The 25944-nt window shown below is 37.1% G+C and overlaps 1 protein-coding gene across 9 annotated transcripts in view; it reads left to right on the plus strand.

Annotated features, from left to right (window-relative positions):
• Positions 1-25944, plus strand: part of MAP2K5 (mitogen-activated protein kinase kinase 5) — a 266322-nt gene that overhangs the window by 50399 nt on the left and 189979 nt on the right. For all 9 annotated transcript variants that reach the window (XM_055536810.1, XM_055536808.1, XM_055536811.1 and 6 more), the window contains 2 exons: positions 2199-2247; positions 9403-9467. In XM_055536810.1, the coding sequence (XP_055392785.1) occupies positions 2199-2247; positions 9403-9467 (114 nt within the window). The remainder of the gene's footprint in view (positions 1-2198; positions 2248-9402; positions 9468-25944) is intronic.

A 25944-nucleotide genomic window follows, 5' to 3' on the forward strand; every position in this document is an offset into this window, starting at 1 on the left:
CCTGGGCCATAATTACTGAGTTCAAGTCCCACTGCCAAGCATGGACTTTCCTGAACATCTTGGCTTTCTCCTATAAAATTAGGATGATTAAATTTTCCATCTATCTACTGCTGGTGTTTAGAAAATTGATGAAGTTGTATTAAGGAATCACGTTTTGTTTCTTGGATGAAAGGTGTTGTGTAAATGCAATGAATCAAAATGTTATTATTTCAGGTTGCATGACATAATGGAATATCTGTGGAGAAACATTGCCTGGGCATTGTTTGGTTATTTCTGTTTTTATAATAATTGCACATATTAAATTGGGACTATTTATGGGAATATAAGGATCCAAATGTTTTCAAGAAAAAAAAAAAGTGTACTTATGTTAGAGAGATAGACTCGAGTGATCTTGAGCAAGGTCTGTACCTTGCATTTCTCTCTCTCTATATAAGAAGTAACTCCCCCCTACAGGGTATACCCACAGGGGTGTAGTTATTGGGAGCATTAGATCAGAATACTAAGTAATAGCATTTAGCACAATGCATGGCACATGCTCATCACTCGGGAAATAGTGGAGTCTGTTATTTTGTTTTCAGCTGGTCTCATTTTAGGCAGTTATTTTATTTTTTTTAATATATTTCAGATTTAGTCCTCTTCTGCAGAATTCTTAACTGCTGCTTAGTGCATGAATTCTTAGACTTGGGAGGATTTATTAAAGTTTAGAATCATTGGTTGAAGACACACTTTATAAAGTCCGGGGAATATAGAGACTAGGGGCCCATAGTTTTCATTTAAGAAATTTAAGAAGTATTTATTAAGAAAAGTAATTATAACTTGGAATGGTGAGTGTGGTCAAACTTGAAGTCTGAGGTTTTCTCAAATATAACTTATTAAGGGTAACGAATGTGTATATGTGTGTGTGTGTGTGTGTACTGCTGCTGCTGCTGCTAAGTCACTTCAGTCGTATCTGACTCTGTGTGACCCCCTAGACGGCAGCCCACCAGGCTCCCCCATCCCTGGGGTTCTCCAGGCAAGAACACTGGAGTGGGTTGCCATTTACAACTAGAGATGACCACCATTTATCAAACACTTAGTATGTGTCAAGTCACTGGGCTAGGCTCAAGGGAGGGAAGGAAATGGAATATATAGAGACGTGAGTAAGATGTGGTCTCTGTTCTCAGGGAGCTTCCAGTCTTGGGAAAGGTTGTGGAGGAAAAAAAGACATCTGCAGATAACTACCAAAGGGAAGAGTTAATTTGGCAGATGGGGAGAGGGTTAGAGTAGATAGATTAAGGATAGAGTTAACAAGCTTTAAATTTCAATTAAAACATTGATAGGAAAAGGTAACATTTTATACACCACTCTACTAATTGAGTGAATGTGTACTGGTATAACAGTATGAAGCTAGAAGGACTTCATAGCATCCTTTGGCCACTTTCCCTAAGCTTATCCATATAAATTTTTACATAGTCATATATGCCCAAAGAAGAACATTTCCATATTTCTTACATAATTCTGGAAACTGACTCTCATACCTGTAGGAGAAGAAAGGAAAGAGAAGGCAGCTAAAATTGATTTAATGCCTACTGTGTACAGAACCCAGTGCTAGGCTTTTTGTCATATGTAATCTTCTTGGTTGCACTATGACATTGATATTTCCCCCACTTTATAGAAAGAGGAAATTGAGATTTAGAGAGGCTAAGTATCTTGTTTCAGAGCACACAGTGAGTAAATACTGCGATTATTTCTGCCACACATTTGCTTCTCAGGAAGCTGCATTGTAACTCTTAACAATAATTAAAAAAAAATCAGAACTTAAATTATTTTATCTTTTTGAAGTTCTGTAATCTTTGCTGTGAACATTCTAAGAGTGCATTCTTAAGTGCTTGGTAGTGCTCAGCATAAAATAGCCACTGGAAGGCTACCCTGAAACAGCAGAACTAATAGCAAGGAGAGGTCTCTGAAGTAGTCTGTGCCGCAGTCTAGCTTCATTATTATAGCAGGCTTATGTATTGCTTTAGATTACTAACGGGCTTCAGTCTCTTACTGATGCCTTTGGCTAGTTACTTTAGAAAATATTTTACGTAGGGATAAGGATGTAAAAAGTGTAGTCTATGTCTACACCTAAAGCAAAGGTGTATTTTAGTCTAGAACGTTCAGTGTTGTTCAGAGGTGTTAATGAATTTGCTATTAAAAACTATGCCTTTTCTTTTCAGCTTAAAGAAGTCTTCTGCCGAACTGAAAAAAATATTAGCCAATGGCCAGGTAGGTTTCATTACAGATTAAGATTTTCTGATAGTAGTAACTTAGTGCTGTCCAGATTTTTTTTTAATCCATAAACTTAATAAACAGATAAAGGATCTGTATATTTCTTCTTGTCATAAATGAATTACATGGCTTAATTTGATTGGCAGAACAATTTGCAGCACGTTTTTCAAACTGTGCTAATGGGTTTCACTCCCAGCAGATTGAAGTACCATGCACACACCCTGCTGCCAGCTCAGGGTAAAAAAAGTTAATCAGTTCTGAACAAGTGTGTCAACCCATGGGTTGTTGAAATGGCCCTGCATCCTGAGGTGACTGTTTCTTTCATTATCTTTAGGGAGAAAAAGAAAAACTGTTAACTTTCTCACCTTAGTTTCTTCTTTTGTCCTAAAACTAACACTGGCTTTTTAGAGGAACAGAGTCACAACAGACCTTTGCCATTTAAAATTCCTGGCCTTCAGGAACCCTCAGTTTGTCCAGTTGACTGGTCATCGAAAGCAGAATGACCTCCTCCTGTCAGTGAGGGACAAACGGGCCCGCAGGCCAGTTATTTCTCACTAATTTTGATTCAAGTAAATGGACACATCTGAAATAGTATAGTGCTTTTAAACATACACTGGTAAATTAAGCTACCTACAGGGTCCTCGATTCTTCGATAGCAACATAAATGCGCTTTAATGTTTGTTATAGAGGAAGCCCTTTGATAGCCTTGGAGGCAGGCGCCTGTCCATTGCGATCAAGCCTGCCTATTAGGCTCTATTGACTGAGACATCTGTGTCACCGCAAATAAAAGACTCTTATTGATTTTCTTAACTGCTGTTCACTTCCCGTCCATGTTTCTAAGGCTGAAATCTTAATTATCTCAGATGCTTATTCAGTGCCTTCACATGCTGACCTCTCCAAGCCTCATTGGCATTTCATGAATCAAGTGCTCGTAGTGGAGCATGTCAAGAAGACAAAGCTGGGTCCCCGTGCTTGTCCTTTAATATCACCTGTAACTCGATGGCCTGATAGATGTGTGTGCCTTAACGTGATGACTGTATGGTGGTACTTCTGGAAACCTTACTTATTTAGCATGTAATCTCTTGAATGTAGTTAGAAAAAGTAAATTGATTTGGTTTTGACATCTCATTGTCATCCAGAGTGTGTGAATTCTAGTCCTTAACTATTCAGCGTACAACTACAGAGAATCTGGTGGTATATGTATAATCTTATTGGTGCCCAAATTTTAGATCATGTTTATCTAATAGTACTTTTAACTTGAAGCAGCCAAAGTTTTTGTTTCGATTGAGGTCCACATATATATCCCCCTAGTGCCCTGCACGTTTTCAGACACACGAAACAAAACCTGACTAAAAGCTGAAATACTGAACCTAGGGTATTTATGTATCTCCAACATGTTTGCATTCTAGTTACTAACTGTAACTTATGAGTTACTTGTGTTCTTCAGCTGGAAAATATATTTCAAAATTGACATAAATTAAGAAGCTTTAACTACATTTGTTCAACCCAGGCAACGGAAAATAACCTGTCATAGATTCTTTCAAAAATGAAAAACAGTTATTTCTAGGGCAAAAAAAAAAAAAAAAAAAACATTCTGAAATGTTCCTAGTATTCTGAATCTAATGCCATAAATATCTTAGTGCCCTCAGTTAGGAGATTCTCTTTGGTGGAGAATTGTCATGGCAATGATTTTTGACACTTAAAGATTGTTTATTGCTTTCCCTGGGGAATGTGATAGCCCCATGTTAAACAGCATGGCATTTCCTTACTTTTAAGGATTAGCCATTTTACATTTACTTTTATTCACAAAACAAAACAAAGAACTCCCACCTTTGGAAGTCTTCAAAATACCTCCTCCTCCTTTAAACTGACCTCCTTTAAATTAAGAATTCCTCAGTCCTTGGTGCTATCAGGTAAGTAAAGACTGAGCGAGATTGCATTGCAGTGAGGTAACATGCTCCATTGTGGCGTCAATAAATTTCTGGGCTGAACACTGACACCACTCGCTATGGAAGATGTAAGTCACATTTAACAATACTTTAACACTTAAGCGTAGTTTTTTATTTTAGTGGTTTATGCTCTCAAGCATTAATAATGATTTGCCTTTCCACTAGCCTCCACTTAGATTTAATAAGGAATTCATATTAATCATTAAAAGAAAGGGACATGATTCTTCAAGATAATCAAATATTGACAGGTTAGAAATAGCTTTCTGCCTGGGTTCATTGATATAGGTTATGTGATATAAATATTTATTTCTTTTCTGTCACTCAGAGTAAATGCCACCAATTGATTCAGCATTGATATAGTGTCAACAGTTCATAAGAAACATTTGACTGGCTTGTGTTTTCCGATTAGTCTCTGCTGTATAAAGTGGGATTTACTAAATCTCTCCAATTGTCTGCTCATAGAGTGTGACTGCTTTCTGAAACCATTATTGCTTCGATTTGTGAAGCAAAGGTCTGGTGATAGGACTGGTTTCTGTCAGACCTTTACATATAAAAGTAGGATTAATTGAGCATTTTTGTTTTAATGATTTATAAGCGATAGGTACTGATTCTTCTTAATATAGGCAGACAGTAAACAAAGAATATTTTATTTGTTGATCCATAATTGAATTCCATTTCATTTTCCTCATTAATTTCATTAATATTATATTAAATCAAACATTTTTTAGGAAGTTTAACATTTAGTCATTGGAATGAAGGCATTGTTTTTCTGTAATCACTTTATGATGGAGGATTCCTTTTTTTTCCTGCTTGAAAAAAAATCATAAGATATTTTTGGCATGTTTTATTGAGCACTATAAGTCAGTACCACTGATGTGTTTTCTGGATGTGTTTCTCCCACTTCAGCTGTAGTGCAGTATCATCTGTTTAACATTGGCCCTTGATTTGAAACTGATTAGAAATGGCCCAGTGGGTCAATTTAAAGGATTAAAAAAGTGCAGTTACTGCAAGGATGTATGACTTTGACCTTTGCATCTCTAAAGTTGTCTTTCCTCGGTTTTTTTTAATAATTTGTAGGAGAGAGTGACAGTGTTTTTCTGTTCCTAATTACTCAAGTATAAATGTACTGTGAAGTCAGAAATCTAGAAATAATTCTAATCCTGCTACATGTTTGACTGTTGTTTTGTGGACTTCAGATACCTTTAAAAAACTTCCTGTGTTTAGGAGAAAAAAAAAAAGGAGGAAGAAAAATAGTATTCAACATAAAATTAGCTTTAAAAACTGTCCTATTACCAATATATAAAACACTTAGATTCTTCCAGTTCATCTTAGGTCGGACCTAAATGTGGACGAGAGTGTGTGTGTCCAGACGGCATGACAGCTCATCTCCCCACACCAGCAAAACCTTCCCGAAGCCCTTCCTGGCGCCCCCCACCCCCCGCCTCTCTTTCAGCAGCAGCAGAGCCCAGTGCCACTCATGTCTCTCAGGTCATTTGCCAGCATGGCAGTTGACACATAATTGTAACTCTCAGGATTTTTTTTTCTTCTTCCTCCCTCACATCTGTTATTCTGCCTTTTATTTGCCTTTTTTTTTTTTTTTTAGTTGAAACAAGGAAACTGACTAATACTGAAAAGTTATTTGGTATCTTTAATTGTATAAAAACTTTCTTTTACCTCTTATTTAAAGAGCTATGCGATTTCTCTTCTTAAAAACAAACATTGTAGTTGATGAAATTGCTTTTGAGTGCCCTTCAGTTGATTATTTTCCTTTCTATGGGCCAGTGACCATTGATGGAGAGGCTGTCCCTCCATACTTACCCATGAGATCAACTGAGATCACAGAGCAGAGTATCCTGAAAGACTCAGTTCTCACCTTAACTAGTTACGTGACACAAATGAATTGGGTTATAAGCTTAAAATGTTGTAAAAATATGTGATTTTTATGTTACCTGATCTCAACTGTAATATTTAAATACTGTACTTTGTAGGCTTATAAATCCCACTTTTGTATCATGAGTACCGTTCCTAAGTTTCATTTTAGAAAAGTTGAATTAATATGCTTTTCTAAACTAAAAAAGCAGATATGTTGTTAGCTATTTGTTTATTCCTTTAATGATTGTTTCATATTTAAGATCAATTAAAGTAACCCATTTTGATCAGAGATACACAATTCTTAAATTTTGTTGTAATCAGTTCATAAGCTTGACCCTAATAGTTTTCCTTTTTAAAACTTTTCTGACATGATTAATACTTACATACTCTATAAAAATTAGAAGGTTCCCATAGGCAAAAAGTGGAGAAGGCAATGGCACCCCACTCCAGTACTCTTGCCTGGAAAATCCCATGGATGGAGGAGCCTGGTAGGCTGCAGTCCATGAGGTCGCTAAGAGTCGGACACGACTGAGGGACTTCACTTTCACTTTTCACTTTCATGCACTGGAGAAGGAAATGGCAACCCACTCCAGTGTTCTTGCCTGGAGAATCCCAGGGACGGGGGAGCCTGGTGGGCTGCCGTCCATGGAGTCGCACAGAGTCGGACACGACTGAAGCAACTTAGCAGCAGCAGCATAGGCAAAAAGATCTGATATTTTTAAATAGAAAAATCTACCAGTCTATTTACAGTCTAGGCAGATTTCTATATAAAACTTTAAAACATTGTAGAAACACTTAAATATTTATGGATACTGTTTTTTGAGTGACATAGTTGTAGAACTTATTCTTTAAAACCATTTTTATCTTTATGATACTCTTACAATCTTTCTCATTATCTGAGGTATTCTAAATTTCCACCCTTGAATTTGCCTAAACATTGTATTGGCACGCGCATAACACTTGTCTGTACACACACACCCCTACACCCTGTATAGCATCCATAACATCCCCATATCGCTGAAGCTTTCAGCTTAGCCCCTGCCTTTTTTCTGTCTACCACTCCTGGTTAAGTTAGAGTGCTAGGTGGATGACTGCTCCACTTTTCTTTTCAGCCTAGGGGTTTCAGGTAAAAAAAGACTGATGTTGGGATTATAATGGCTGAAGCTACTTAGAGACCTACACCTTTGCCTTTTCTGCCTCCAGCAAAATATCACAAAATCAAGCCCCCTCTAAAGTCCTAGGTCTCTCACAGTATGTTATTGGAATGTGTAATATCACTGAGTCTTGATATTTATATTTTTCTAAGAGGAAACTACTGTTCCTTTTACCTGGAAAGTTCTGATGGTGTGGTGTAGATGGAGGGGATGTAATCGGACTGTGACCTCTCTAGGGCCCAGATCCTATAGCTGCATCCAGCTTACCCTTAAACCTCATTGCTACCAATTCAGAATTTGTGGACGTTGAATGAACTTTCTCCTAGAAATTTACTTCAGGCCGTGATGAGGATACAGATTGTTCAGCAAGTTACTAGTACAAATTAGGTTGTTGCAGTCATGTTTAGGAAGTTGCAGTCATGTTTGAGGAATGTTTTCAAGGAAGTAGCCTATTTGTACCTACCAATATATACTGATATTTACATACATAAATATTACATATTTTATACTGTTTGATCAAGGTAAACCCAGTAGCAACTCTGCTAGTTTGTTTAGCATCTCAAGTTACTTTATGTGCAATTTCATGCTGCTTTGAAATTTGTCATTTGGTCCAGAATAATGAGATTTTCTTTTCTTCATGCCACATATTTTATATAGGTTGAAATAGGTTTTATTTCTGTGTTAGTGGTTTAAAGGAAATGAAGAAAAGAATTTCCCTCAAATAGAAAAATTTTTGCCAATTTTTATGACTCATCTGTCATTTTGCCTCTGACCCTAAATGTAGTAATTAGCTGGTTGCAAATTACATCAGTTAGGTTGTACTACAATTAAATCAGGTGCTGAGCTTGGCCTTTATACATTAATCTGTCAATATTCTTTTACAGTGTGGCAGAATGGCTTGGAAAGGAAGCTGTTTCTATTACTTCCACTGTATTCCTAATTATCACAGCTCTCTGAAGCTTCAACCTCAGAAATGTATAGAAGAAAAATATTTCCCTTGATATATGGAGCCTTGTTTTATTCCACTGGTGAAAGTTTAGAGTAGAGCAAAATATTTAAAGCTTTACTATAATGGTTTGAAAGCAAACTATTTTTTTTCCAGGTGATACTGAATTAAAAACTCCATCTATTTTTTGCCCATGCAAGGCAGTGCAATTCCCTGGAAATTGATTTTTTTTTTCAGGGCTTACTATGGCTTTTCCCAAGCTTTAGCTATATGGAAAATAACACTTTATTGAATCCACTTAGTGAATAAAGTTGGCAGTTAATTTTTAAGCAACTGGACCAGTGTGTAGAAAATTACTGAATTCCTTAAATAGAATCTGACTAGTCTTAAAGTCACTTGATAAATAATTACTTAGGGAGTTGTTTCAAACTCTAAAACATTGTATTGTGGGTACTAAAATAATTTCACTTCTATTCACTGTACAAATGAGAGTAGTATTTGTGGTATAACAGTTTTACAGAATCTGGGAAAATGTACGTGTTGCTTTATATAATAGATTAGAAAAATGACTTTAGTTTATACGAATCACATGCTTACTTGCTTTCCTTTTATGCATTATAACATTTTACTATATGTGCCTTTTAAAGTGCATCGACTTGGCACTTTTCCATAAGATTTCTACCCAGCTATTGCTGGGTACTAATTTTTCATTTCCCCCCAAAAAAGCAGTGTCAACTCTAGGAAAATCATTAACATTATTCAGTTAGTTTGTTTAATGTTAATTAGAGGGTCACTTGAGTTTTCAGGGGCTGATGTATTTACAGATTGTGCATTGGATTACTAGGGGGGTGTGTGTGTGTGTCTTGCCAAGTCTGACTTTGGTTATGTGCAGTGCTGTTTGGCAGCGGTTATTGTAGTGCTGGAGACCGTTCTTATCGGTATCTCTGACCTGACCCTTTTGAGCTATGTTATATCATTCCATTTTGACACCTTTTATCAAACTTTAATGAAATGACCCAGGCAAACAAATTGTCATTAAACTTTCCATCACTTTGTCCCTTGGTATCGTCTTTTATAAATTGGACAGCAAATGTTGTATTGATCTTCTCGTTCTTGCAGCTGAACTTGAAATGACCCAGACTGCTTGTTGTTTATGGCCCAGAGTTGCTTTTCCTTGACATTTCCATCCACAGCATGACACCCTTTTTGTTTTTCTTTCTTTCTTGTGGAGATGAATGAACAAGACATACGGTATCGAGACACTCTTGGTCATGGCAACGGCGGCACAGTCTACAAGTGAGTAGTCAATTTTGTTTAAACTTTCTCTCCACTTTTGCCAAATGTGGGTATCCAAGTTCTCCATGGCAAAGATTTTTAAATGACTACCAGCACTTAGATTTTATTTCCACATATGACTCCAAAATTCTGTAAGGCATCTATTTTCTCAGAAATTGCTTGGAAAAGTGCATTTATATTGCCTTTTTAATATTTCTGAGTCTGCATCTCTCCTGGGTGAGCATTTAATAGTCCACCATTAGCAAGTATACCTTTAACTGGCCTGAAGTTTAATGCATTTTTTTTTTTCCACTCTTTTAGCACCATTATTTTTTTTTAACTTGCTAGCACCCTATGCTAGTCCCCTGCCTGTTTACACCTATGCCCAGTGGAAGACAACCCTTATAAATACCATTGCTTTGCCCTGTGTTGACAGTTATTAAAAAGCCTCTTCCTGTTGTGTTTCCTTCTCTCCTCGCCCTACACCCCTGAGAGAATTTCTACACATTGATGAATATGTTAAGTTATAAAATTCTCCCAAATTCTGGTTGCAGTGATCTTAGCCTAAAGGAGTGTTCATTTTCATATTAAAAAATGCTAACCGTAAAAAATACTTCTCTCGACAGGGAAGTCTTTCTCATGCAGTAGTGCAAAGTTTAAACTACATAATGTAATATCTGGTACTTAATAGTCTGCAATGATGTATGAAAAATATTCCACTAGGAATTAAAAAATCCATATTCTGTAAGAAAGCCCTGAGGGAGTAATAAAGCTTTCCTCCAGAGAGCTGTTTTCCATATATACACTACCCCTGCATCACATTATAATTGTGTTTTTACCTTAGATATTTTACTATTGATATTAATATATATTTTCAAAGTTGTAAAATAATTAATTTATGTTCTTATTGGTTACTGATTTTCTTAGAATTTTGAGTTCTTACTAACCATGTGTGAATATAGCTAAAAATTTCCCTGTTGCCCTTGAACATGAAAGGTCACATCCTAAAATTCCAGAATATCCTCAACTCAGATGCGGCCTTGGCATAGAATTAGATTTCTCAGGTTAGAAGCTCCTTCAAGGTTATCTGATCCAGTTCCCTCCCTAGGGCTTTGATCCTCTCTGTAGGTGGAGCCAGGAAATGTCCTTTCTCCTAAAGTCCTTGAACATAGTCCTTTAAGAACATATGTTTACATATTTGGATGGTTTTTTCCTATAGATGACTGAGTATGGCAAGTAGTTGGTCTGAATGTTAATTGCTTCCACTAGGCTAATTCAGATAATTAAATAATAACACATTTCTTTCACAATCCTTGGGTCTTACCCTCTTGCCCTTAAAATGTGTGATGCCTAATTTGTCTAAAGAATTTGAGGCTACCATTGTCCTTTCCTGGATCTGTACTGTCATTCCTTCCCATGCAACCCCTAGTACTACATAAATAGCATTTCTTCGTCCTGGTCTTCTCACTCTTATCTGACTTGACTTTTTACCCTGTGCTAAAGGTTCTTGGTTTCAGGTACCATTAGAAATAAGAAGGGACATGTATACTCAAATTGCTTCTCTTGAGTTCCCTAAAGGGAGCAGTTTTCAAAATCTCAGCCTTTCTTCTTCTTAATGCTTTTATGCTAATGTTCAGGTGTAATAAAATAGAAAAGTTTTCTAGCAACTCTTTGAATGCCTTTTATCAGCTTCAAATAGAATCCAAACACATTTCTTTAGACCTCTAACCTACTTACTTGTGCTGTTTCACCAAATGTTTGACTCTTGAGCGTGTTAATATTTTTAAATTGAAGGCCTGTTGTGAATTTACTGTCCTGGTTTATTCTAGAGAGGAGAAAACATAAGACCAAACCCCAGCAGATAATTTTTATTGGAAATAATATTCTATGTGTTAAAATTTTAATCTTTTATCTTAAAACAGGTTTATAAAAAAAGGGGAGAGGGCATACAGGGAAGTAGAAATAACATGCTCATCCAGCAAGGGAAAATTACAGCATAAAATTATGTTAGTGTTGTTTTTCTTTAACTGTTATCCTTAATTGTAGTAAAAACATAAAAATTACCATCTCAGCCATTTGTAAGTCTACAGTTCAGTGGCATTAAGTATGTTCACATTATTGTGTAACCATCAACACTGTCCATCTGCACAACTTTTTTGTCTTGCAAATAATTTCCCATTCGCCTGGCTAATGTTTTTAGCTAAGAAGCATGGCTAGAAGTTTTCTTTTTATTAGAGTCACAGTATCCAAGGGAGGGTCCTTAGCACGAGTTCTTTAATTTGCTAGGATGCCGCAGTGACATTAGCATCTTCTCCTGGGTTTATTTAGTTGGCTTCCATTGCTTATGCTCAAAACACTTTGTAAGATTCAGTATGTTTTTGACAGTGGTTGTCATTATGGAGGGTGAGTGGCGGTGTCATGATCATTTCAGTACTTTATGTTGTAGATTTCTTATGAAAAGAAGACATTTCACTTATTGCCTAGGTGATTCTTAAGGAGAGAGAACATGAAGATATAAAATTACATAACCACTTGTCATTGATCAGTTCAGTTCAGTCATGCCCAACTCTTTGCGACCCCATGGACTGTAGCATACCAGGCTTCCCTGTCCGTCTCAAGCTCATGTCCATCGCGTCATTGATCATTGATCATTGTCATTGATCATTGGTCTTCATTTCTGTCTGGGCTTCAATTTGTGGTGTTCTCGTATTTCTGGCTTTTAGTTCAGCACAAAGAAATGGTATAATCATCAAGAAATGAAAAGCCACTTTACTAAAGTCTCTATAAAACTGAGTGTTTGATGTGTTTTGATTGACTTTCTCCTATACTAAGTTTACCTTAATGGTGTTGACTATAAAAACTGTGATTTTTCAAACAAAAATGATTACATTACAGGCTATGCTACATAAACTAGATGAAGAAAATATTGGAAAATCCACTCATTGGTAACAAAACTGCCTAATGGGCCTATTTATTTTTTTTTCTTATAAAGAATAATAAGCTAATAAATGTGAAGCAAAAGTTGATATTTCAGTCTTATTTGCTCCACTTGAGATGTTGTGAATTTTAAGGGATATGATATTGTGTAACTACAATATATGTTATTTAATAGTTGATCACATTTTCATCCTTTAAGTTTGGATATTCTCCTCAGTTATACAGTATGAAATTCTGGGCCTATATATTTGAACCAAATGCAAATTCTGTGTATAGCCCCCTGCTGAACTCATGATAGCGATCCAGCCAGGTAATTGTAAATTGTGGTATCTCTTGGATTATTAGTTTGGATGAAATGGATCAATTCTAAGAGAAAGAATTATTTAGGAAAAGTAAATGAATGTACTTTAACTGCTTCATTTCCTAAAGTACAAGTTGCTCCAAAAAATAAATCAGGAAGCACACATGTACTATTCCCTTCTGATAGATTCACAATAAATTCTGAAAGCTTAGAGGAAGTAGAAAACAGTATGTGTTGTGGTTAAGTATAGGGACTCTGAGTTTGAATTCTGCATCTGCCACTAACCAGCTTGTGTGATGTTGGGAAAGTTACATAGTGTCTTCTATCTCAGTTTCCCTATGCTTAAAATGGGGATAATACTAATACCTATCTTATAAAAGTGGGCTTCCCAGGTGGCTCAGTGGTAAAGATTCTGCCTGCCAATGCAGGAGACGCAGGAGACATGGATTCAATCCTTGGGTTGGGAAGATTTCCTGGAGGAGGAAATGGCAACCCACTCCAGTACTCTTGCCTGGAGAATCCCCATGGACAGAGGAGTCTGGTGGGCTGTAGTCCATGGGGTCACAAGGAGTTGGACAGGACTTAGCAACTGAGTACACGTCGTACAAAATTATTGTGAGGTTAAATTAGATGTTCCATAAAAAAGGCTTAGTACTGTGTCTGACACTGAATGTTCATGATTCTTACATGAACTTACTACTGTTCATGATAGAAATGAACAATGATAGAAAGAGCATTAATCCCTGGGCTTTCTATGCTTACTTGGCCATGGGATTCTTTTCTTGAGAAAGATCTGTAAATATCTCACAGAATTAAAGTTGTATTGAATTAACTTTGAGAAATTCTGCAATATGATACCAAATATATTTCGATGTTTCCTTTGGTTCTTTATTCCTTTATGAGTATGGTTTATTTTTATATCGTATATTATTTTAAATAGAATGATTTTTCAAAGTTTCAAGGTATATTCTCATTTATTGTAGTTTACTTTCAAATTGCTATAAGACAGCTGGTATAATGGCAAGCCTGTTTTACCGCTGGTAAAAGCTGGGGCTCACATTCATGTAACAGAACCAGCACTCTACACCGCATCTCTTCCTTCCACTCTGTTTCTCCCTGAGGCAGTGTTTTCTCAAGGTCAGGCAGAGTCCATTGCATTTACTTGTATTTTCTAGTGTACCCAGCACAGTCCTAAGGATAGAAGAGATGCTCTATACATGTTGGCTGGAATAAGAATGAGGCCAGTGGAGGTTTTTTCCAAGCAGGTTTTAGCAGGGTTCTTTAATTGGATCCTCCCCATATCTAGCTAGTTTTAGAGGCTGCATAATTTTGAGCCTGCATAATTGTTTTAGAACATTCACCAAGAAGCATAGGGATTTCTAAACTAAAAGCATATGTTTGAATGATTAATTTTCTTTCACATATTAAAAACTTAGTATTTGGTGTCCACTAACTCAACATTCTAGTTACTGTCCTTTTTTCTTGGATAGTAAGTCACATGGAAATGAAAGTAATTAATAGGATCAGTTACTTTGAAAACGTTCTATGATAATGAGCCAGGCACTCAGATTTTTTGCTCCTTCAGTGCATTGTTTGAAGGAGTCGCATAAGCTCTGGGTCCAAAAATGAAGTAGTATCTACCTCTTAGGACTTAGGCCATGCTGAGTCAGTTAGCCGACACGCACTTAAGGATCATCTGTTCTCTTTTTTTTAATGCAATTATTTAGGCTAAGACTCTTGCTGTTAGCTTTCTGGCCATGTATTCTAATCTCAAGGTATTGGAAAACACTAGTGGATTTTCTAAATCTAGCTGCTTCTTATGGTACAGTTAAGAGGTGTAACCTGGGTTTGAGGTAGAATTTTCTCAGTGGTATAATCGGTAGCATGTATGCTAACTACATGGTGTTTCAAAGATTGGATATATACCATTATTTAACAATTAATTTGACCATATCTAGAGATAAGAGAGGAGGGAAGGGTTAACAGTTCTCAAAGGTGTTGGTCTTGCCTTCTTTCTGTTGTCTTACCTATATTATGAAATATTTGTTGGGGAGTAGGGTGGGGATGGTTCTTGGAGACAGTAACTCAGATCCTGTGAACTATTAAACTGTATTCTACCCTTGTGATATGACTTACAGGCCAACTAAAATATTTTTGTTTCAGGACTGGAATTATATCAGCCCATTGCAGTTAACATGATTTATTTCATGAAAATTAGAAGCTGTGGTGGTCAGTTATAGAAAATGAAAAAAATACATGAATTGTTGCCTAATTAAATGCTATTTAGTAAACAAAATATTTTAAAACATAGGATTCCTGAAGGGAAAGTGCAACCAAGAGGGTCCTTGATGTAAATATTGGGAACCACATAATACCAAGAAAAACTCTGATTTCCTTTTTCACCAAACAACCCAAAGGTGCCAAACCAGAAACAGTCATAGGCCTGACCCCAGTTTCTATAACAACTGTATCAGTGACCCCACTTCTTTTTGTTTTTCTCCCTGAAATGCATCTTGTAAATTAAGAGTAGTTTTTAAATGGTTTTGATATTGACCCAAGAGCTAGGGTGATTGTTTGATTTATTTTAACTTTAAATTTCCAATCAAATGAAGTGCCTTTTCCTTGTAGCCAGGATTGTATTTTAAACAAACAAATAAGACATCATCTTAATGTAAAATTAAATACTTGTATATGGCTGGATTGTATTGTAGTATCATGTGACAAGCAAGGATATTAAATATTTTCAGAAAATCAATGAACATTTGTCAAATAAAATTAATTATGTCCACTTCCCTCTCTCAGCATTCACTGTTACAGGTTGGTTTCATACAGTACTGTGCATTGTATTGATTAGAACCTGAAGAATGAACCTGAGCTCCAGACTCTCTGTACCTTTCCCACCTTTGCTGCCCCATCTCCACATCCCCATAACTTCACACATGCTCACATTCATTACAGCAATGATGGATTATTGGCATCCAGCCAACATGACAGGATGTCACAGGTCGCTGAGCAGAGATTTTCAGACTCTGTTTCCACCCGAATTAACTATTATTGAAATAGTTTATTGAGATTGAAGTATTGATCATTTTCTGCTAACCTTGGCTTAAGGGAAGGAAGAAGAGGCGGGGGTGTTTCTGAAAGACACTAAATTTCATTTTAAAAAATCTCATTTATTTAGCCTTTTCTTCTTCCTTTTTTATAGCCCTTATTGTTTTATTGCTTGGAAAAGGGTATCTTGGCTTTATTTTTATGACAGTATAATTATACTTCAGAAATGCACTTGATTACTATGGGTAACAAAATTGTTCTAGTATATTGGTTTGGCCAATATTGCTATACAAACAACTTTTCAGTCAATTGAGTCTGGTAAAAATCAATACATTATGGTAATATTTCAAGTAAGAATTTGCTGAATCGAAGTATTTCAACTCTATCTCCTTTTAGGGAAAAATAGTTTTGAAGTAGCAAGACTTCTTTCTAATATTTTATTTTAATAAAAGTGCTTTCTTTATAGAGAAATATAACGTCCTCAGCAGAAGTGGTTAAGAACAGATAAGCATTAGCACACTTCTGTTTTTATAGGGTGGAAGAGGTCTAGTTTCCATTAAAATCTATTTTCTGGCTGCATTAAGAATGTATAGCATCCAGGTTTGACTTTGTCTCGCAGGGTGTAACTTTTGGATTTTTGTGTCTAGTTCTGGGTGCTGACTTTCTAGAGAGATATGGACAGTTCAGAGAGCACCCAGAGAAGCATGGGGAGAATAAACAGGGGTCTGGGACATTGTGCCGTCCAGTCCTCCTTCGTTCATTAGTGGGCACCTTCTGAGCATGTGCTGTGTGAGGGCACTGCGGCAGCTGTTGGGGAGAGCAGGCTCTCATTGGCCTGTGTCCAGATGGAGGGAGACATCTTGTCGATAGGTAAGTACAGGGCCTCACAGTCTAGGCCATGTGTCTCTGTGGTACACACACATGTGTGGTACACACACATGTGTACCATGTGGTATACACACTCGTCCCTTGTGGGCCGAGGAGGGAGTGACAACTTTTAGCTCTTTCCTCAGGAGGATTCAGAAAGGGCTTCATGGAGGAATTGTTATTTGAGTTGAAAAGTGATCAGAGGAGTTGGCTGCCTTTTATCTGAATAAGAAAAAATCAAGAGGTCCCATGACAACTGACATAAAGTCTGAAGGGCATTCCTGTAGACAGAGGAGCAGGTTTTTCTGAAGGCCCACCTCAGATTGCTTGTCTTGAATGTCTGTGTGACAGTGCCTTTGGTTAGAGTGAGCCCTGTACTCTTTCTGCTACTTTACCCACCGGCCTGTCCTCCCTAGAGGTCATTTGAACGATGTCTTTCCAGGGCCCAGTACCACTCGTTACCTACTGTAGACACTTAGTGTTTTAGGAATTAACCTGTAGAGGCTATCTTCACAGTCTCAGGATGGATGCAAAGTATTCATGGATGCATCGCTGGGTGGCTCTGGCTTCTACCTTAAGCAGAATGATACAGCTTAGTGTTCAGGACTGCTGAGAAAAGAATTCCCACCTAGACTGGACATGAAAAGACTGCAAAGGTTACTCCTGAGTGTAAAGTTCCAGAATGAAATTTAGCATTCAGCTACCATAAAAATGTTAATGTCAAGTATCGTTTGGTTTTGTTCTTTTAGATTTTGTCTTACTGTATATTCGTTGAATGTATGCTCACCGACAGTCGCTCTGTGCCAAAGCCATCCAGAAGTGAATAACACAGGTGGCCAGTGCTCCTGGAGCTTGTTCTAGGGGTGCAGACAGACAGCAATCAAGGAAATGAATACCAAAGTAAGATGATATCAGACCTTACAAGTGCTGTAAAGAATGCTCAGCAAGGCTTATCTGAGGAGGGGATATTGGAGCTGAGACCTGAAGGACAGGAAGGAGCCAGTCATGGGAGAATCTGGGAATCCAGAATCCAGGCAGAAGGAACTGCTGTGGAGAATGCCCTGAGATGAGTGTGAAGGTGTTGTGTCTAGGAGTGTGGTTGGAATTGGAGTAGAGCAAGCTCAGGGGATGGTGGAGAAATGGGAAGGAGCCTGATTATGTGGGATCTTTGAGATCTCGCTAAATCTTTGCCAAGAAGCATGGTCGATATACTTAGCCCCTTTTTACTAGTGAGAAAGATAAAGCTTGGAAGGGTTAAGTGGCATGCCCATGGTCAAATCAAGATTAGAACTCAGTATCAAAACATCGAGTTGTCCACCTCAAATTCCTTCTGACACTACATCAGTACTTGGGCCTACTTCTCAAGCCACGGTTTTCCTTTTTGTCATCTACACTCTTTTAAGTTTCTCAATTTTTAACCGAAATTATTTTTCAGTGTGAGATCTAAATTAATATATGATCTTGAAAGTCAGTGATGCACCATCTCTAGTTGTTAATTTTAGAGGCTTTTTAGTAGATGTTAAAACAACCATTACTTCGCTGACAGAATTATGGCAACATAACTTGTTATTTGGTCTATCCTTTGGGTCTCTCTACTTATCAAAACTTTGAATTTAATAATTGGATCCTGAGATTAATTCTATGGTTGTGCTAGAGGAGTTGGAGCATTTCTTGATTTATAAGACACATTAAATTTTTCTAAACTATTTTACAGTGTCTGATGTGTTAGAAAATTAACGGCTCTTGGTTGGCATATAGCACCAGCAAATATTTGTATGCCACAGCATCTAGGGTATTTACTTAAATTGCTTTTTTGGAAAATAATTCACTGGAAAGTACAAACCACATTTACTGTGTATAACTTTCTGCCACAGTTTTGTTTTTTTTTTTTCATTGCTCTGTCTTTGGTTACCTTGCTATAAGAGACCATGTTTCTGTTAAATTGCTGCCTTACTGAAGTCGAATACACTTAGGTTCTGATTTGTGCATTAAAACTGAATTGGAGGAGCAGGTTACTAACTGAGAGGGGGAAACAGCAATAGAGACTTAAGCTCTGGGTATTAAGCATCAAGTTTTTTTAAACATTACTTTGATTTTTAAGTGTAACTTTGTATTATGTTATCCTCTTGACCCTAAAATTTCCATATTTTTCCTAGTCAGTACTACAAAAGAAGAAAAGAAAAAGAATGTACAGTATTATTGCTCAAAGCAGAACTGTGGTTTTTGTTTTGTGAATTCAAATAATGAAGTGAAGAATGTTCAGACAAAATCAGAACTTGCTTTAGGGCACAATCAATATAGTATTTTAACAAGCTTAGTGTACTTGGAAAATATACATTGTGTAAGATTCTCAAGCATACTGATTCTATTACGACTACTAACTTTAGAAACAAAATGTAATAATATACTATAGTCAATAAACAAAGCTCTGATTAAATTATAATTAAGGTTTCTGAAAAGTTATCTAAAAACTATGAATAAAATATATTTTTATGTTGTCTGAGTAACAAAATATATAGCCAATGAAATTTTATAGTTGTAGAGAAAATGATAGGTGGGATAAAATTACAGAGTGAATTTTTACTACAACACATGTGCCAAGTTTAGTTTCTGTACACCATTTGTTTTTTCTTCGTTTTAACTTTTTTTGAAAGTTAATTTTTTAGTGTTGCAGAGTGTAAGCCTTGGGTAACTGACTGAAAAGGCAAATGCGAGGTTTCTCTGCTTCCCTGGAAGCCTAGTTAAATGTGTTGAGGCCCTGCCTTCGCGTCCCCAGAATGCAGTGGATGCTCAGAACCGTACGGCTGCGTTTGTCTCCACCGTGGGCCTCCGTCGCATGCCAAGGTTAACGCCAGCAACGTGGGAATGTAGCCGGGTAGGGGAGGTGTCACCAACACCGTGTAACCTGTGATGAAATCCTGAAATCAAGGGATTTCTCCGAGGAGTTAAAGCAAGACAAGGGCTAGAACCACTGTTGAAAGTCATGCTTTCTTATTTGTTGATGCTTTCCCAGGGCCCTTTTTAGTAAACAACTGCATTTGGATTCAGTGAGGAGCTAGGGTAAGCAAACTATGTGCAAGCCTAAAATCTTCTGATGGCATTTTCTAGCACATGTACTACGGCTGTATTTTGTATTTTTATTTTTTGCATCAGGCACATGTACCTTACAGATGACTTATGGGAACAAACAGCTGTCTTCTTTCTTCTCACCTTCCCTGAAATTTGTAATCTTTGAACTAAGTGATTAACCCAGTATTTAAAACATTAATTCCCGTCTCCAGACTTCAGTCAGTTCCACATATAGTTCTGCAGAAATTGCATCTTTGGGTTTTTTTTCATTGCTCATGATTTTGGGAGTACTTTTGTGTATGTATTTAAATCGTTGGAGTCTTATAGATGTTTTGACCTCTGATCTTTACAAACAAGTCTGGTTTCTTCCTCCCATGCAGACCCCTCTCCCTTTCTCCTCTCGTTAATCTTACTTTAAATAATAATAAGCCTTAATCTCCTGAATAGATTGGAGAATCAGCTCCTCTTGACTAATCTCAAAGGACTTTGTAAAACAAAATGTTACTTAATTTTTGGAGAGAATGTTCTAATGCAGTTTATATATTTTTGGAAATCGCTACAGATATCTCAAAAAGAAGAACATGATGGAATTTGGTTTAGAATCCAAATACTTTCTCCTGTTGTCCAAAACATAGAGGCAAAGATTTTTCTTTGCTTAAAGATGACTCTCCCTGGATGGTGTAAGGTATGATGGTAGTTTGAGTGTTGTTCATTTTTTAGGTTAAAGGAAAAAGTCCCTCCTGGTTTGTTTTAACCCTAGTCATGATATGCCAGTGTCATGAAGTCTGTTATGCACAAAAGTGCACAAAATGAAGATAAAGTGCCTCTCTTCAGCCTGACAAAAGCCATTCCTTTGCAGAATGGTAGCTGCAGCGAAAGTAAATAAGTGAATGGACAGCAATCACAGCCTAGTTGATGAAACTGTTCAATTAAAGCACAGGCATTTACATGGTGTAATTTCCCTAAATTGCCAATGAGCCCCTTTAGACACAACCAGTGTTCAAATTGATTTCAGCATTGATTTTGGCTGAAGCTGATAAATTTCTGCTTGTTAGTTAAAGTAATTTTGCAGAAGACTTTGTACTGCAGTATTGAAGTGTTCATTTAGCTGATGGTTAAAAGAGGAGTTATTTACAGAGGCCTCTACTGTTGTTCTGAGATGGGACAATTCCCCAATCATCTTTTACTTTTAATTTTTTAGGCTTCAGTATACCAATCAATAGGTGATTGAAACTGATTAAAACTTATCCAACCAGCTGCCTATGGCAGTTTAATTAGAAGCTGGATGATTCTTAAATTAAAGTTGTCTTATTTTCATTGCATAGCCATCTTCCAGAAGAGTAAGAGACTAACAGTGCTGAAAACTTAAAGTTTGGCTTTATTAAAGTATCTAGCAACTGTTAAATCACTCAATAGCTATTTCTGAGGCAACTCAGAAATGTATTCAGAGGCTTTTGCCTTTATAAAGGTTAAAAGTAATAACGTGCTTATTTGCTAGCCAAGAAGATTTTTTTGTGTCAAAGGGATAATCTCTGGGATAGTGAGATATGTGAAAGAACCACGATCTGTGATATATATCGTATTACACACGCAAGATGAATGTTTGAGCTTTACTTTTTAAATACTGCAGTACAGGATGAAACTAGCCATCATGATGTCCTGTGCATCTCCCTGCTGAAAACCATCAGCTTTGAATTTGTATTTTTTTGTTGTGTTTTGAGGCCTTGATTAAAATCAATCTACAGTGAATGAAAGCCCACTATTTTCATATAAATACATGCTGACTTTTCACCAGTATTGTGAGCAAGGTTATAGAAGAGAGATTTTTGTTTTGTTTTCCTCTCCCAGGGAAGCTTCCCCATACTCATTTTCTCTAGTGTGGGACAATTTCTTGAGTTTTTAATGGAAATGGGTTAATATTTCTGTCATAGGGGACAGATTACATCTGGTACTACAGGGAAGAAGGGGATAAATGGCTCACTTTTCAGAGGTGCATTTACTCTTTGACCCACTAGGGTACTATTTAGTGTTCTAGGAGAGGTAATTTAGTAAATTGTACCCCAGTGGCCTGAAAAAGTTAATGCAACTCTGAAAAGTGAGTCATTCAATCGATTTTCCCTATTGCTTTTTAAAAAGCAGCACTGACCCTATCCAGAGAGCCTTGAAGACAACTGGAATTAGAGGATCTAGAAGCAGCCCGTTGATGTTCACACAGGCTTGTGTGGGACAAGCATTGAATTTGGCTGCAGAGGAATTTGAATCCACAGCCCAGTCCAAAGCTTCAGTCAGTTCAGTTCAGTTCAGTCACTCAGTCGTGTCTGACTCTTTGTGACCCATGGACTGCATCACTCCAGGCTTCCCTGTCCATCACCAACTCCTGGAACTTACTCAAACTCATATCCATCAAGTCAGTGATGCCATCCAACCATCTCATCCTTTGCCATTCCCTTCTCTTTCCGCCTTCAATCTTTCTCAGCCTCAGGGTCTTTTCCAATGAGTCAGTTCTTTGCATCAGGTGGCCAAAGTATTGGAGCTTCAGCTTCAACATCAGTCCTTCCAAAGAATATTCAGGACTGATTTCCTTTAGGATTGACTGGTTTGATCTCTTTGCAGTCCAAGGGACTCTCAAGAGTCTTCTCCAGCACCACAGTTCAAAAGCATCAATTCTTCAGTGCTCAGCTTTCTTTATAGCCCAACTCTCACATACATATATGACTACTGGAAAAACCATAGCTTTGACTAGATGGACCTTTGTTGCCAAAGTAATGTGTCTGCTTTTTAATATGCTGTCTAGGTTGGTCATAGCTTTTTTGCCAAGGAACAAGCGTCTTTTAATTTCATGGCTGCAGTCACCATCTGCAGTGATTTTGCAGCCCGCATAAATAAAGTCTCTTACTGTTTCCATTGTTTTCCCATCTATTTGCCATGAAATGATGGGACGGAATATCATGATCTTTGTTTTTTGAATGTTGAGTTTTAAGCCAACTTTTTTCAGAAAAAGTTCTCCAAAGCTTAGGAGATAAGAATCTTGAAGCAGTCGTTAACCTCACCAAGCCTTGGTTTCCTTATCTGTAAAATGGGGCTAATAAAAATATCTGCACATTTTTGCACAACTTAAATAGCTTCCTTACATAAAAAACATTTTATAAACCATAAAGCACAATTGAATGTTACTTATGAGTAGAAGGAGGTTTTCTGAAATAGCCATTTTTATATCTCATTTTGGAAAGTGACTTATTGTTAGCTTCCCACTATGAGCAGAGATGATATTATAATCAAGCCATTTCAGAAAGAAGTTTCCTAGCTAGTTAATCGTCAAGAAACTCTTGTTTCCCTCCCACATGTGTTGCCTCATTTTTTTTCCCATCCTCATAATTAGGCTTTCTCTTGCCTCTGTTTTGCCCATTAACATTCTTTCAGAAGCTTTGATCAAGAGATCACTATGCCTGTAGCTTCCTTAACCTCAGAGGTACTTGGGCCATGTATTAAAAGACATTACTCTAGTTGATATTAAAGGCTTGAATAAGGCTATATCACCTTATGAAAGAAATATGGAGGAAGGGATGACCACATTAACTTTGAGACAGATGTGGGAGTAAAAAGGAGAACGAAAGTAAATAGAAAGAAGAAGAAATCATAAAATGTAGAGTTAAAGTAGCTCTTCTCTGCTTGGAACTCTTTCTAACCCTGCCAAGTTCTCTATATTAAACATTAGGTTGGTTTGTGAGCCCTGTGTATGATCAGCATCTTGAAAGAGTTGTTAATATGTGTGACCTAATAACATATTTGATTTGATACTTAAACAGTATGGGGGGCCCTGTTGCTTAACCATAAATCATTTTACAATCAGTAGTCAGCATTTGTAATGGGTTTTTAGGCAGAAGGAACGTTGGCATAGACTGCTATTTGAACTAGTACAGTTTATATAAAAGCTTTTTACAACTGCTGTTTACTTTGGATTTCCTGTTTTAACAGCTAGAGCCTGGCTAATGTGTTTATCTGTTATGGGAGACAACAACTGTCAGTGTTGATTTCCCTGAAACTATTTGAATTTTTTTTTCTGTAGATGGCTATTTTGTTACGTGACATATTGGTAAAATCCACCCCCAAAGAAACCTACCAAGAGAATAAATCTCTAAAATGATCAAGCAATAAAACAAAATTTTCATTAACTGAACCATACATAGCTAGTTTACATTAGGTTCCTGATTTTAATTTTAATTGCATTAAAAAACAACATCCAGGATTTTTAAAAAAAAATTAATCTCACAAAATAACAAAATATGTTTGTTTTGTGTGTGTGTGTGTATGTATTTCTTAAGCCAGAGCTTAACGACTGGTTTCACCATTTTAGTGACTGGCTTGTTTTCTTAAGTTTCCCATTCATTTGGAGAGTTTCCAACAATTGATAGTGCTCTATAAATAATTCACAGTAATTGCATCCCGCTTTTCACTAACCTTTTATGCAGTATGCTCTGTGAGAGTGGAACTTAAGTCAATGGCATTTATTCCACGTGGTATGTGAAAGAATTGCCCTGCCCCCTCCACAGGGCAGTGGCATTTCAGTGTTCTTGTGTTGCTATCATGATTAAAAGTCATCATATGTGCAATTACTCTTGAAATCCTGGCTCCAAGAGGCAGAAAAAAGGGAGGAGGCGTATTTCCCTAGTCATTTTGATGACTGTTTTACTAACAGAGTGACACTTATCACATATCATATTACCATTTATGCTGAAACATGAAATATTTGCAGTCAGATCATAGGTCAGTCCCCCATTCTTAAATTATATCCTACCTCACCATTAGAGAAGCACAAATATTCCGTATTATAAATTATTTCTTCTCATAATTGAAAATAATTTGATTAGAAAGTATTTAGAAATTGATATGCAGAATAGTGTCATAGAAATTAGATGCCTACTTTAATTGTATGAGATTGTACAAGCTTTATCAGAAAATATATGATCAGCTCTAGGTTATTTATTTTGTGAACAGGAGTCATCTGGGCCGATTCATATTTTTTCAGTTCTCCTAGAATTTGAAATTCTAAGCATAAATAATTTCAGTAAACATTGTAAAATACGGATGCAATTGATCTTATGCATGACATAAATTTGTGCGGGAATCCAGATGTTGAAATGTGAACACAGGTTGCTTCTCCCTTATGTCCTGTGTGAATGTAGGACTTTTTAACATTTCATTTTCAAATTTCTCCTTTTCCTTACACACTTTTAAAAATTCTTATAGAAATTCTGTTTAGTTTTTTGGATTGATGTATCTTTTAATAAAATCTTATTAGGAACTAGGTGAAAGTTAACACACCTCTAACCTTGTGTGTGTTGTACTAGACCCATCTTCATATAGAAAATTATAAGATTAGTTGCATTCGTCCCCAAATCTTGTTTTTGAAGTCAGTCACGTGTTCTTTTGGATACCTGCCCTGAGCAAGGTACCGCACTTGGCAGTGTCAGAGATGGAACACCAGCATTCCAGGCCTTGGGAGTACTGTTCTGTGGGTTCTGTTGCTGGCATACGTTCTGTACCTTCTCATCTCCTTTACTGGTTTCTTCTCAGCTCCCTGATTTCTGGATTTGGAGGTGTTCGGGTCCATTCCTTATACCTCATCTCTATTTAATTCAATTCCTAATTGAGGCACTTCCCTGGTATTCTACTGGCTGTGACTCTGTGCTCCCAGTGCAAGGGGCCTGGATTTGATCCCTGGTTAGGGAACTAGATCCCATATGCTGTAACTGAGAGTTTGCATGCACAACTGAGAATCCCATGTGCCTTACTGAAGATTCCACATGTCACAACAAAGATTGTAGATCCCCATGTGCTTTAACCAAGACACACTCAGCCAAATGTGTATGTGTGTGTTAGTTGCTTAGTCATGTCCGACTCTGCAACCCTATAGACTATAGCCCACCAGGCCCCTCTGTCCATGGGATTCTCCAGGCAAGAACACTGGAGTGGGTTGCCATTTCCTTCTCCAAAAGGAACTATAGAAAGAAAGAAAGTGAAGTCGCTCAGTTGTCTGACTCTTTGCAACCCCATGGACTGTAGCCTACCGGGCTCCTCCATCCGTGGAATTTTCCAGGCAAGAGTACTGGAGTGGGTTGCCATTTCCTTCTCCAATGCAGCCAAAGAAATAAATTAAAATATTTTTTTAAAATTCCCAAGTGAGATTTTGTAGTTTCATGACTTTACATACCATCTATATGTTGATGAAGCCCAAATGTATATCTCCAGTCCTGTCCTCTGCCCTGAACTTCA

The sequence above is a fragment of the Bubalus kerabau genome, chromosome 10 (genome assembly GCF_029407905.1).
Source record: "Bubalus kerabau isolate K-KA32 ecotype Philippines breed swamp buffalo chromosome 10, PCC_UOA_SB_1v2, whole genome shotgun sequence".
Lineage (NCBI taxonomy): Eukaryota > Metazoa > Chordata > Mammalia > Artiodactyla > Bovidae > Bubalus > Bubalus kerabau.